Below are 13,260 nucleotides of genomic sequence, written 5' to 3' on the forward strand. Positions count from 1 at the left end.
TACCCACAGCCGGATGGCGGAACGCACCTGCCTATTCCCTGAGGGGGAGTACTCGGGGAAATGCCAAGCTATTAGGCCGATCTAGCTCGGGGGCAAGAACGCAAGAACACACGAGTTTAGAGTGGTTCGGGCCGCCGGAGCGTAATACCCTACATCTACTGCGTGGTGTATTGCACTTGTATGAATGAGTCTCTCCTCTGCCCTCCTGGGCTTTTTTATTCTCTAGCGGGCATCCCCCTTTTATAGTGCAAGGAGGGCGCGTACACGGGTGTTGGACCCCGACAGGTGGGCCCAACAAGGAGGTATTCTATACTCAAATAGGCACTAATGGTGCTACAGTGATGGAGAATCTCTTGCCGGATACGCTTCACCGTCCTGTAGACTCTCTGACCCAGGGGGTCTTCTCCTTTCCCATCGGTGAGGCGCCCGTTGTAGGTTGCGGCGTAGACTGTTGGGTCTACCGCGTAGTCGTTATGATACTCCGTCGCCGAGTTGTCGTGTCTAACTAGTGTAGTAGACTGACATGCGTGGCGTAAGTGGCGCCAGTGGCTGTTCTGTGCACCTTGGTAACGCGCGACCATCAGTACAGCCTGGCAAAAGTCTCCTCAGGCTCTGCTGCGGCAGAGCGCACTTAACGTCTTCCGCATTGAATGCGGTAGGTGAGCAAGTCTTCCAGAGGAAGCTTGGCAGCCGCGCACGTTCCTGCGCCTGCGGACACGTGGCGGCTCCGGACCACTCCTAGGCGGGGTGTCTGTTCCCTTCGTACTGAGGGGTCCGGGTAGCATACGGGGGTCCGGGGCCCCCGGCCGGTTTGGTCCTAAGCGCTTTCTTCTCTAGGACACGTGGTGACACCGGACCTGTCCCGAGCGGGAAGCGGGTCCGGGGATGTTAGTCCGGTGAGATGGAGCCAGACCCCAGGGATCCGGCTGCTCAGCTCCTTAGGGCGTAGTTACGGATAACTACACGAGTCTTGTCATAGTAAGAGAGGGGGTACCCCCAGTCCTGAGGTACCGACAGTGGCCCCCGGGCCCACCTCGGGAGAGGTACGAACCCGCAGGTGGGGTCATTATCATGACGCGATGCTGATTGCGTTGGCGTGCCCATGTCAAGAGCGTGTGCTCCGGACCCCTTCAAGGCCGTAGCACTTGTCGCCAGGTTCAGGTACTAGAGTGCTCTCCATAGGACGGCGAATGTGCAGGCTTAGTGTACGGAGTCGAGCTAAGCGGACCTCGAACTGCCCAAGGAGCAAGCACTATTTCCCCGGACCCGGCTTCAGGCGACCGTGGCGAGCGGTCTCCGCCGGAGCGGGCCACCGGAGTGGACTTGGAGCGACTGTGGCGAGCGGTCTCCGCCGGAGCGGGCCACCGGAGTGGACTTGGAGCGACCGTGGCGAGCGGTCTCCGCCGGAGCGGGCCACCGGAGTGGACTTGGAGCGACCGTGGCGAGCGGTCTCCACCGGAGTGGGCCACCGGAGTGGACTTGGAGCGACCGTGGCGAGCGGTCTCCGCCGGAGCGAGCCACCGGAGTGGACTTGGAGCGACGACGATCCCATGAATTACGTCACCGGGTCTTGCAGTAAGGTGTAGGAAACCAGGCCTTATACTAGAAAGGAGCCCGGGACCTCTAGGGACAGCAGACTCGGGGACGAGGGGACTCGTAACATGGCAGCGAAGTACGTAGGCTTAGGGTACATTACCAGGTTAAGCTACGCAGAACTTCTCTACCCCAGGATACGGGCACCACTTCTCCTGAGCAGGTCCCTAGGGGTCCGAACTGCCTTCCAGCTAGAAGGGGTGTCCCAACCTGACCACAAGCCAGCAACTCAATTTGGATTGTTAGCAACAAAAGAAAAAATTCTGTGCAGGAAAAAGAAACATGCAGGTTGAACGAACAAGAGCTGTTAGGTTAAAGTAAAGATAGGTCTGAGGAAGCAAATTTAGGTTAAAGTAAAGATAGGTCTGAGGAAGCAAATCTCCTTCATTACTTGATTTGTGGTGTACATCAGAGGTCGGGATTACGAGGGCGGACCTCTACCGCTCTGGACCACTTGGTGTTGCCTGATGAAGCCAGAGGCCGGATTTACAAGGGCGGACTTTTACCGCTCTGGACCACTCGTAGGCACCAAATCAGTACAAAGGAGAAACTAACTCAAACCTATCTAGCGGTAACCTACAGCTGCCACTTCATAGGTTAGGCACGTTCTTGGCTGGAGTGGAACTGCCACCTTGGAGGTTCTTCTCAGTCGTTGGAGAAGAAAGTGCCCTGGACATGCTAACACAGCATCATCCAGCATCACCTCGGGAGCTTGCCGGGCCCTCCTTTGCACAATAACTATTTCATGCTTAGTTTGCATGAAAACAAATTCTTTGGTTTTGAATGGGAGTGGCCCAGTCACCGCCGTCTGCCGCCGGAAGACCAGCCCGATGACTGCTCGTCACGAGCTGGGTGCTCATTTGGATGAGCACGGAGCACGGAGAAGGGCGGTCGTTCACCGGCTCGACCTTGGTGCTGGCGTCAGGCCCCCGCGCCTGGTGGCGGAATTCTGTCTGCAGCACCACCAAGAGAGCCTTGGTCCTGGCGAGGGAGGAGACGACAGTAGACTTCCCGGGCCACAGCAGTCGACTCCAGGCTTCATTGAGAGAAAGCCTTGAGCCGACGCCATGCCGCCACAGGGAGTCTTGGTGGTTGCTTGAGAGAAAACCTTGAGCCGACGCGGAGGTGTTGTAGGGTGGCGCATAGTGGGCGTCTCCGCTGCGCGCCAGTGCGCCGGCTCTGAGGTGTCGTAGTGGCGACGCTCAGCAGGCGTCGCTACCGCGCGCTGCCGCACCGAGGGTGCTGCTGCCTCGGCGCTGTGACATGCGGCGTAGGTGCCGCCATGCCTCTCTTCATCTCCTCATCGCCGTTGCAGAGGATGAGCTCAGCCTCAGAAGCCTGGAGATCTAGCCAACACTTGCATCTCCCCAAGGACGGCGCCAAATGTCGTGGGCTTTTTGGGGTACCCACAGCCGGGTGGCGGAACGCACCCGCCTATTCCCTGAGGGGGAGTACTCGGGGAAATGCTAAGCTATTAGGCCGATCTAGCTCGGGGGCAAGAACGCAAGAACACACGAGTTTAGAGTGGTTCGGGCCGCCGGAGTGTAATACCCTACATCCACTGCGTGGAGTCTCTCCTCTGCCCTCCTGGGCTTTTTTATTCTCTAACGGGCGTCCCCCTTTTATAGTGCAAGGAGGGCGCGTACACGGGTGTTGGACCCCGACAGGTGGGCCCAACAAGGAGGTATTCTATACTCAAATAGGAACTAATGGTGCTACAGTGATGGAGAATCTCTTGCCGGATACGCTTCACCGTCCTGTAGACTCTCTGACCCAGGGGGTCTTCTCCTTTCCCATCGGTGAGGCGCCCGTTGTAGGTTGCGGCGTAGACTGTTGGGTCTACCACATAGCCGTTATGATACTCCGTCGCCGAGTTGTCGTGTCTAACTGGCGTAGTAGACTGACATGCGTGGCGTAAGTGGCGCCAGCGGCTGTTCTGTGCACCTTGGTAACGCACGACCATCAGTACAGCCTGGCAAAAGTCTCCTCGGGCTCTGCTGCGGCAGAGCGCACTTAACGTCTTCCACATTGAATGCGGTAGGTGAGCAAGTCTTCCTGAGGAAGCTTGGCAGCCGCGCACGTTCCTGCGCATGCGGACACGTGGCGGCTCCGGACCACTCCTAGGCGGGGTGTCTGTTCCCTTCCTACTGAGGGGTCCGGGTAGCATACGGGGGTCCGGGACCCCGTGGGGGGTCCGGGGCCCCCGGCCGTTTTGGTCATGAGCGCTTTATTCTCTAGGACACGTGGTGACACCGGACCTGTCCCGAGCGGGAAGCGGGTCCGGGGATGTTGGTCCGGTGAGATGGAGCCGGACCCCAGGGATCCGGCTGCTCAGCTCCTTAGGGCGTAGTTACGGATAACTACACGAGTCTTGTCATAGTAAGAGAGGGGTACCCCAGTCCTGAGGTACCGACAAGATCCTATACATGGTCCTCTAGATGGGCCTCTGTACATGGGCTCAATATACTCCAACACCCCCTGCAGTCTGAACTACCGGCGCAGCGGTGTTCAAGACTAGACAACAAGAAAGCTAACACCCCCCGCAGTCTGAACAACCGACGCAGCGGTATGCAAGATTGGACAAGAAGAGAGTACAAATAGAGTACAAAGGGCAAATACCCCCGCAGCCACAACTAGCCACCGGCTACGTTGAGGCTGGATCAAAACTCCGAGAAGGTCGAGGAGGGCACTCCCTTGGTGAAGATGTCAGCAAACTGGGAGGTAGTCGGGACATGGAGTACCCGAACATCGCCGATTGCGACTCTGTCGCGCACGAAGTGTAGGTCGATCTCCACGTGCTTCGTCCGCTGATGCTGGACGGAGTTGGTGGAGAGATACACGGCGCTGACGTTGTCGCAGTAGACGAGCGTGCTCTTGGCGAGCAGGCTGTGGAGCTCCGCCAAGAGCTGTCGTAGCCAGGACGCCTCCGCCACGCCGTTAGCGACAGCTCGGTACTCCGCCTCGGCACTAGAGCGGGAGACAACCGGCTGCCGCTTGGACGACCAGGAGACCAGGTTGCTGCCCAGGAAGACGGCGTAGCCGGAAGTGGAGCGACTAGTGTCCGAGCAGCCAGCCCAGTCAGCGTCGTTGTAGACCACCAGCTCAGCAGAGGATGAGCGGTGAAGCACCAGGCCGAGGTCCATAGTGCCACGGACGTACCGGAGGAGACGCTTCAGTGCAGCAAGGTGTGACTCCCGGGGATCATGCATATGGAGACAGACCTGCTGAACAGCGTAGGTGAGGTCCGGCCTGGTGAAGGTGAGGTACTGCAAAGCGTCTGCCAGACTCCGGTAGGCAGTAGGATCAGCCACCGGATCACCCAGATCAGCAGACAGCTTCGCCTGAGTGTCTATAGGAGTGGAGCAGGGCTTGCAATCATTCATCCCAGCCCGCTCCTGAATATCGAGTGCGTACTGCTGCTGGTGAAGGAGAAGACCAGACGGGCGAGGCTCAACAATGATGCCCAAGAAGTGGTGGAGCTGACCGAGATCCTTCATAGCAAACTCCTGCTGCAGAGAGGAGATGACACTCTGAAGCAACCGCTGACTGGAGGCTGTGAGCACAACGTAGAGCAGTAGATAGGCAGTCTCATCCCCACGGCGTTAGATGAAGAGAGACGTGTTAGACTTGGCCTCGGTGAACCCCAATGTCAGCAAGAACGTGGCGAACCGAGAGTACCAAGCCCGAGGAGTGTGCTTCAGTCCATAGAGAGACTTGTTGAGCCGGCAGACCATATTCGGACGACTCGAGTCCACACATCCCGCTGGCTAAGAGTAGTACACAGTCTCTGACAAAGTGCCGTGAAGAAACGCATTCTTCACGTCCAGCTGGTGCACAGGCCAAGAGCACGAGAGCGCAAGCGAGAGCACCGTGCGCACCGTAGCGGGCTTCACGACTGGGCTGAAGGTCTCATCATAGTCCACACCAGGCCGCTGAGTGAACCCCCGGAGAACCCAGCGAGCCTTGTAGCGCTCTAGCGTGCCATCAGCCCGACGCTTGTGCGTCCAGATCCACTTGCTAGTCACCACATTGCAACCAGACGGACGCGGCACGAGGTCCCACGTCTGGTTGGCAAGAAGAGCCATGTACTCCTCTTCCATCGCGCGACGCCAGTGAGGATCTGCCAAGGCATCGCGGACAGAGGAGGGTATCGGAGAGACCCGCGGCTCTCCCTCGGTGGCGGAGAGAGTCGCGGCCTGAGACGCCATCCGCCGTGTCATGGGATGGATATGCCGTGGATCCCGATAGATGACTGGCGGGTGGTACACCTCCGGCTCAGCTCGAGAAGGAGCCGAAGGAGGCGGCGGCGGCGGCGGCTCTGGTGTCGGCGTCGCAGGAGCCTTCGGAGCAGGAGGCGGCGCCGGTGTCGACGCCGAACGATGCCGGTACACCTGCACCGGCTCAGCGTACCGCTACGGTGCCTGAGCGTACCACGCAGGTGTAGGAGAAGGCATCGGGGCCGCGCATGGCGCAGCGGGAGACACCGGGTCCGCGCGCGGCATGACCGGAGGTCCGAGGGCCGTGCGTGGCGCGACCGCGGGCACCGGGGCCACGCTCGGCGCAGTAGGGATCACCGGAAGCAGTGCCGGTGTACCGGGAAAACCTACAGGAAAAGGACAGACAGGTAACGGTGGCTGAACCACCGGGTCAGTCAGAAACAGAAACTCCAGCTCGGGGTCAGGAGAAGGTGTGCAGGAGGTGGAGTAGGGGAAATCCGACTCATCAAAGACGACGTGTCGGGAGATCAGGATGCGGCGAGAAGTGAGGTCAAAGCATTGGTACCCCTTGTGGTCAGGGGAGTAACCAAGGAACACGCACCGAGTCGAGCGGGGCGCTAGCTTGTGAGGAGCAGTGGCGGAGGTGTTAGGGTAACACGCACACCCGAAGACCCGAAGGTGGTCGTAGCGAGGAGGGGTACCAAAAAGTGCGTGGTGCGGAGTGGGAGCAGGAGAAGCAGTGGACAGAAAACGGTTGAGCAAGTAGGTGACGGTGTGGAGGCTCTCCGCCCAGAAGCGCGGGGGCAGAGAGGCCTGGATCAGAAGGGTGCGCACGACGTTGTTCGTCGTGCGAATCATCCGCTCAGCCTTGCCGTTCTGGGGAGAGGTATACGGACAAGACATACGCAGCTGAACACCCCGAGAGAGGAAGAAGGAACGGGAGGTGGAGTTATCGAACTCACGCCTGTTGTCACACTGGACGGCCTTAACGGTGAGGCCGAACTGAGTGGACGCCCAGGCAAAGAAGTGCAGGAGGGTGGGGAAGGTCTCAGACTTGGCGCGCAAAGGAAACGTCCAAGAGTAGTGCGAGAAGTCATCGACCACCACCAGATAGTACTTGTAACCAGAAAGGCTAAGTACAGGAGAGGTCCACAGGTCACAGTGAACAAGGTCAAATGCATGCGTCGCATGCGAAGAAGAAGAAGAAGAAAAAGGGAGCCGAACATGACGACCGAGCTGGCACGCATGGCAGAGGGGCTCAGCAGGAGCCCTAGTACCAGGAACATCAGTACAACGACTGAGCTGAGCCAGAACGTCGCGGCCTGGGTGACCAAGACGGCGATGCCAGGTGGTGGAAGACGGCGTCACGGCAAAAGCGGCAGACCAAGACGGCCAAGGCGAAGAAGAAGGCAAGAGTGGTGCAGCGGAAGAAGGAAGGCTAAGGGTGTAAAGGGGCCCCGTGCTGTCACACCGGAGTAGCAGACGCCGGGAGGCCGAATCCTTTACAGTGAGGCCAGAAGAATCAAACTCGATGGAACAAGAATTGTCAGCTGTAAACTAACAAATGGAAAGAAAGTTATAAACCATCTGTGGAGCAACAAGAACATTGGGAAGACGAAAAAAACCAGGAGCAGAACCCACGGCGGTGACAGGAAGGCAAGACCCGTCACCAACCATGATGGAAGAAGGACAAGAGGGGTGTGGGGGTCGGACAGAAGAGAGGATACCGACATCTGGGGTGGTGTGAAAGGAGGCACCCGAGTCGGCGATCCACTCGGTGCTGATCGGCGGCGTCCGCCCCATGGCACTGAAGGACTGCGCCAGTGCGGCCTGGTCCCACCGCCCAGGCCAGGTCGGCTGCTGGCTGGGTGGAGCGGGCGGGGTCCAGAACGGCGCGAACAGGGGAGCAGCAGCGGCGAGCATGGCTGCCGGCTGAGGCTGAGGACGAGGGCCCCCCTTGACCCTGAACCAGCCACATCGGGAGGTGCCCTGGCCACGGGGTGCTGAAGGATGGCCAGGGCGTACCTCCAGGGCCAGGAGCAGGAGCAGGAGCAGGAGTGTCCCGACAGCATCCAGCAGTACCACCATGGGCAGTGTCGCCAGCACCACCACCACCATGTCCGCCCCCGCTAACGACGCCGGCGTCGTCCGCCACCCCCGGTCGGGCCGGTGAGAGGAGCACCAGAGGGCAGAGCCTGGTGGGAGGACGAAGCGCCGTGCGCGGTGAAGGGGATGACGGGCGGGACAAGGAAGTGGTGCGGCTCCGCAGCGACCCGACGAGCGATAGCTTCGGCCGTAGCAGCATCGGCGGTGGCCTGCTGCTTGCGGAAGGCGGCGGCGGTGAACGGTGCGTCCACGGGGGGCTGACCGAACGCCATGGCCAGTGCGGCCGTCGCGGGCGCGGGCAGGATTAGCTCGGCGGCAACCGCACCCGCGGGGGTAGCAGCAGCTGCTGCAATGGCAGCAGGGCCCGCGCCGGCCGCGGCAACAAGGGCCGCGAGGGCAGCAGGGCAAGCCGTAGCGAGGGCCGCGGGGGCCGCGGCATCGGGCTCCAGGGCCGGGGCCAGAGGAGGGAGGGCCGCGCCCGCGTGGGCAGCAGCGGCAGCGGCGGCTGGCACGCCTGTGCCGTAGACGGCGGCGGCGGCGGCGGCGGCGCTGGGCGCGCCCACGGCCAGGGCGGCGGCAGGCGCATGCTGCACGGCCCCGGTGAAGGCGAGTGCCGCGCGACCAGGGGCAACGGGCGCAGCAGTTGGGCCCGCGAAGGAGGCCTGGGTGAGCAAGCGCAGGCTCGCGCTGCTGGAGGCAGCAGTCGCGGCGTCGCGCGGTGGCGGCGCAGGGCGTGCTCGCTGCGTCGCAGCGGCAGCTGCATTCGGCGAGCAGCAGGGGCCCGCGGCCGTTGGCTCCACGCCCTGTGCAGCCGGCCCGTGCCAGGAGCAGAGGCACGCAGTGCAGGACGCCGTGCGGCTCAGCAAGGGGCGACCAGGCCAGCGTCAGGGGCAAGAGGACCAGCAGCGCACGGAGCAGAGGAGCCCGTGCCAACCGCGGCCGTGGGGGCTATAGGGGCGGCGGCCATGGCCGCACCATTCGCGCCCGAGGCGTGGGCGGCGGCGGCGGCGACGACGGCTCTGGGGCCCCACGCGGCGGATCCAGGCGGCCCCGAAGCAGAGGAGATCCACACTGGCGGCGCTGGCTGCCGACCGGCCAGGGAGGTGGCGGCGGCAGGGGCGCCATGGAGGCCGCCCGCAGCAGCAGCAAAGGCCGGCGGCGCTGGCTGCGCTGGCTGCCGGCCAGCCAGGGAGTTGGCGGCGGCAGGGGCACCAAGGGGGCCGCCCGCAGCAGCGGCAAAGGCGGCTGCAGGGTGGCTCCACGCGCACGGCGCAGGAGCAGAGGAGGGAAGGGGAGGAAAGTGGATGAGGGAAGGGGGCGCCGGTGGCCAGCCAGCCATGGCGGCGGCGGCGGCTAGATGAAGGAAGAGCTAGCTGATACCATGTAGGAGAGAATAATGCCTTGTATTTCTCCAAACCCTAGAAGGGTGAGATATATAGATCCTATACATGGGCCTCTAGATGGGCCTCTATACAGATAAAAGGCCCCACCCTCCCACTATTACACCTGAGTTTTATGGTCGGGTTGGCTAGGTGGGGTGCGCTAACATGGTACCAGAGCCGAGGTCCCGGGTTCGAACCCACCCGGCCACGCATTTCCGCTGCGCGATTTCCCCTGGGCCTCTCGTGTGCTGAGACTTGCTGCGGGCTACGCCGGGCTCGCACGCCGTAGGGGGAACGATGGACTATGAATAAAAGCCCCCACCCCGGCTCGCACGCCGTAGGGGGAACGATGGACTATGAATAAAAGCTCCCACCCCTCCCACTATAACCCCTCCCACTATAACACCTGGGTTTTATGGTCGGATTAGCTAGGTGGGGCGCGCTAACACATGTGACTATCTTGTTCTTATTGCAGTATTTCCTTTCAATTTCTTTGTTGATGCTTCCAATTTCCTAGCTTCATGCCGTGTGCTTTGCTCTCAATCGCTTGAAACTTGAATCAGCAAAAATGCAAAATATTGTACAGATGACTGGATGAGTCAGTCAACTGCACAGGGTCCAGACCTGCAGGTAGCCTGGGAACTTCCACCTTGTATCTGTATGTCTTTGTCGCGTGCCATTGGCTTTCTCCTTGCTTGGTGTCACTGTCCCGCGTCCAAAGTCTCTTGTATCTTATAAAAGTCCAACGTCTGCGTGTTTTTTATGTCACGGCGACACGGCATCTAGGTCTTTTAAACCGAGGCTTCACCGCGAACTCTGCGAAGAGGATGGCGGCAGCGCCGGAGAAGGTGTTCGTCGCCCTGCCGGCAGAGTTCAAGGTGGGGCGGTCCTCGCTATCGTGGGTTCTCAGCCATTTCGGCGGCAGCGGAGCCACTATCGTGATCACACATGTGCATGTTCCGCCGCAGATGATTCCAGTGAGTACGTGTTTCTTGATCTTATATGCTTTTAGTTCGTTCTGTTGCTGAAGGAATTCGCAAATACTTGTTCGATGATTCTGGCCACAAGAATTTGAGGCCATCGGCCACCATGTTGATCATGATAAATTGTGGGCCAACGTTTCCTGCAGTTTGCTCACTTCTCCTATTCCAATAAGGGAAACATGTCAAATGCAAAATTATACTAGTATTATATCAGATTAAATAGGATACATACTAGTGAAATATTGGACCGCTATTGTCAAGGGCGTTGGGACCTAGGGTGGCTGGCCCTCGACTACGAAGCTCGTAGCTACGGCCGGTATGGCCGCCCGGAGCTTGCGCCGGTCGATCTATGGTGAGCAGGAGGGAGATTAGGAAGAAGAGAGAGGTTTGGGAATGAGTTTGTTATTGCTTAATTGATCCGCCAAATAAATAGTCTCTCCTCAACAAACTAGGAAATAGATCCTAAATTGCAGGCATGCCAGCCGGCTGATCTTGGGCTGCGCCTGCAGCTTCCCCGCCCGCGGCGTCTGCAGTCGTTGCGGCCCGGCGGTTTCGGCGGGAGTACTGGCGGCCCCACATGACAGCTATTTCATATATGATGGTATAAAAGTGTCAGCCTAACAATCAGTCAAACTCTTCCTGTAGGCTAGGAACAATAACGACACCTTGCCTTTAGGGGTAAAACTAATCTATGATTTCTTTTCCGGAGTATTGCAAATTGTACCTGTACCTGCTGCAGAGATTTTAATTTTGTCTTTTTATGTCAGTGGGAGTCAAATTTCATTCTAGTAAATTGAGCCCGGAGCAAGTGAAACTATTCAGAAGGATTGAGCGTGAAAAGGTGAACAAACAGCTAGACAGCTATGTTCATCAATGCTCGAGAATGAAGGTGCTATTTTGGTTCTTCCTCAAGTTTCATATATACTGTGTCGATATGTCATATTCTTGTACATTTATCCTTCCCCACGTGGTTTTGGCCTGCAGTTAACAGCTTCAAAGTTAGCATTAGGTTTCAAATGGAACAGGATGGATGATAGGTCCCTAATGTTTGTAAATTTCAGGTAAAATGTGAGAAACTAGTTTTTGAGAAGGAAGATGTAGTAGCCGGTCTAGTTGAACTCATTGTCCTGCATAGAGTCACTAGGCTAGTTATTTCAGCTGCCGCAGACAGACAATACTCAAGGTAAATCTGAAATGCCAAGTAAATCCTGTTTTTTCAAACTCAAATCTGTTTATAGTAAATTTAGGAAGTCATAAATCCACCATGTATTGAAATTATATCTGTCAGCTTTGGTCTCAGAAAAATGGACAAACCTAAGTCTACGAAGGCAACAGAAATCATGCAGAGAGCTGATCCAGCATGCAAGATTTGGTTTATTTGCAAGGGACGTCTAGTATGTACCAGGTACAGTCTGAGGTGTAACTTTTGTATATCTTGTAGCTATTGGGTTAAAGGGGTTCCAAATTTCTGATCAAGTTTTCTATGATAATAGGGGTAAGGAAGTGGACACTTCACCATCAGCTACACCTTTGCTCCCTGATTTTGATCACCAAACTCTGCAGTTAGTACCTTACCAGAAAGAGGTGCGTGACTCTATGCAACGGCATCTCCTGATTCCGAAGATAACAGCGAGCTTACAGTTTTAATTTCTATTACTACTGTTGTGTAGAACAACATTCAGTCAGAATTGGGATTATATGATGAACTCAAGGAGGCATGCATAGCAGCTGAGAACTTGATGAAGAGAGCTCTAAACGAATCTTCCAGGCGCCAAAAGGCAGACGAGGAAGTGGTTTTAGCTATTCAGAAAGTATAATACCTTGCCCTATACCACTTCTTTTTGTAAAGAATTAAAAATATTCTAGTTGCATATATATTTTTAGATTTTGACCAGAACTTTGAACCTTCCAGGCAAATGAATACCAGGAGTTGTACTTGGAGGAAGCGAGAAAGCGCCAAGAGCTTGAAGAAGCTCTCGCAAGAGCAAACCGGGAAATCGCTCAGTTAAGACAAGCAAACCACCTGCCCGTGGATGAGCAAAACACATCCCCCGACGACCTCCAAGAGGCAATTTCAGAAGAATCGACCTTTGAACGGCACATCGTCGACATGGATGCCATCCTCGCAACAGCTGGTCAAGTGACTGAGCCGCAGAAGGAGCATGTCCACATACAGATTGATCTTGACACTGGTGGCAAAGAACTGCAGGCGCTGCTCAGCCAATGCAAGCCGACCGCGTTCTCGTCACCGTCGTCTGTCATTCAGTCACCGTACGACGAAGACTGCATCCCTTCCTACTTCCTCTGCCCCATCCTCCAGGTTTGCATCCTCATAAACACAATAAGACACTTGCAATAATCTGTGGCACTCTGCAAGAGAGTTTTTGAGCTCGTCCCCGTTGATCTCGCAGGAGCCCATGAGGGACCCTCACGTCGCGGCGGACGGGTCCACGTACGAGGCCGACGCCATCAGAGGCTGGCTCGACGGCGGGAGCGACGCGTCCCCCGTGACCGGGCAGCCGCTCGCGCACCGCGAGCTCGCGCCGAATTTCGCGCTTGGCGCCGTGATCCAAGACTACACGATGAGGCGGCGGCAGCAGCACCGGTTCTCTTGAGATGCCCTGCTTCCGCTTCAGTTTCTGTTTTCCTCTCCGGTGAACCGGCACTTCCAGCTTCAGTTTTCGTGGCGCAGCCCTATCGCGGGCTCGTGTACTTCACTACTTTGACATTTTGTGTGTGTACGAGGTGAGCTGTTAGTATTACGATGGAAATGGAATAACTGATTAAGAGGAGCATTAGATGTGACGCCATAAATAGGCTGTTTTCTTTCGGGAAAATCACAAGAGCTTGGGTTAGGATGAATCAGAAGTAGAGTTTACAATCTTTGCGCTATAAATAGCTCTGGCTTGGGTTAGGAAACGCTAATTCCTGTGTCATGCGTACAAGGTCGGCGACACCTCACATTGAAAACCTCTTTTG

General features: G+C 57.5%; 2 protein-coding genes across 3 annotated transcripts; both read left to right on the forward strand.

Moving 5' to 3' along the window:
* The first annotated feature begins 8,881 nt into the window (after positions 1 to 8,881).
* On the forward strand, positions 8,882 to 9,277 carry LOC120648049 (forkhead box protein D1-like). Its single transcript, XM_039924825.1, has one exon. The coding sequence runs from the start codon at positions 8,882 to 8,884 to the stop codon at positions 9,275 to 9,277; it is 396 nt and encodes a 131-aa protein (XP_039780759.1).
* Positions 9,278 to 10,066: 789 nt separating this feature from the next.
* LOC120651770 (U-box domain-containing protein 33-like) lies at positions 10,067 to 13,173 on the forward strand. Of its 2 annotated transcripts, none has more exons than XM_039929384.1 (8): positions 10,067 to 10,279; positions 11,049 to 11,170; positions 11,343 to 11,464; positions 11,582 to 11,686; positions 11,775 to 11,865; positions 11,952 to 12,092; positions 12,194 to 12,601; positions 12,693 to 13,173. In XM_039929384.1, exons 1-8 carry the CDS (start codon positions 10,126 to 10,128, stop codon positions 12,894 to 12,896), a joined length of 1,347 nt encoding a protein of 448 aa, XP_039785318.1. In that variant the 5' UTR covers positions 10,067 to 10,125; the 3' UTR covers positions 12,897 to 13,173. The 2 variants fall into 2 exon arrangements, with proteins under 2 accessions (XP_039785318.1, XP_039785317.1); XM_039929383.1 differs by having other exon boundaries at positions 10,068 to 10,279; positions 11,570 to 11,686.
* Positions 13,174 to 13,260: the final 87 nt, after the last annotated feature.

This window comes from Panicum virgatum, chromosome 9K, assembly GCF_016808335.1.
Source record: "Panicum virgatum strain AP13 chromosome 9K, P.virgatum_v5, whole genome shotgun sequence".
Lineage (NCBI taxonomy): Eukaryota > Viridiplantae > Streptophyta > Magnoliopsida > Poales > Poaceae > Panicum > Panicum virgatum.

Bases quoted from the DNA above. Each gene is read 5' to 3' on its own strand.
- LOC120648049 (XM_039924825.1), top strand. From the start codon at position 8,882: ATGGCCGCACCATTCGCGCCCGAGGCGTGGGCGGCGGCGGCGGCGACG.
- LOC120651770 (XM_039929383.1), top strand. From the start codon at position 10,126: ATGGCGGCAGCGCCGGAGAAGGTGTTCGTCGCCCTGCCGGCAGAGTTC. The intron at 10,280-11,048 runs GTACGTGTTTCT...TTTTTATGTCAG, and splicing joins GCCGCAGATGATTCCAGTGA to TGGGAGTCAAATTTCATTCT. The intron at 11,465-11,569 runs GTAAATCTGAAA...TATATCTGTCAG, and splicing joins GCAGACAGACAATACTCAAG to CTTTGGTCTCAGAAAAATGG.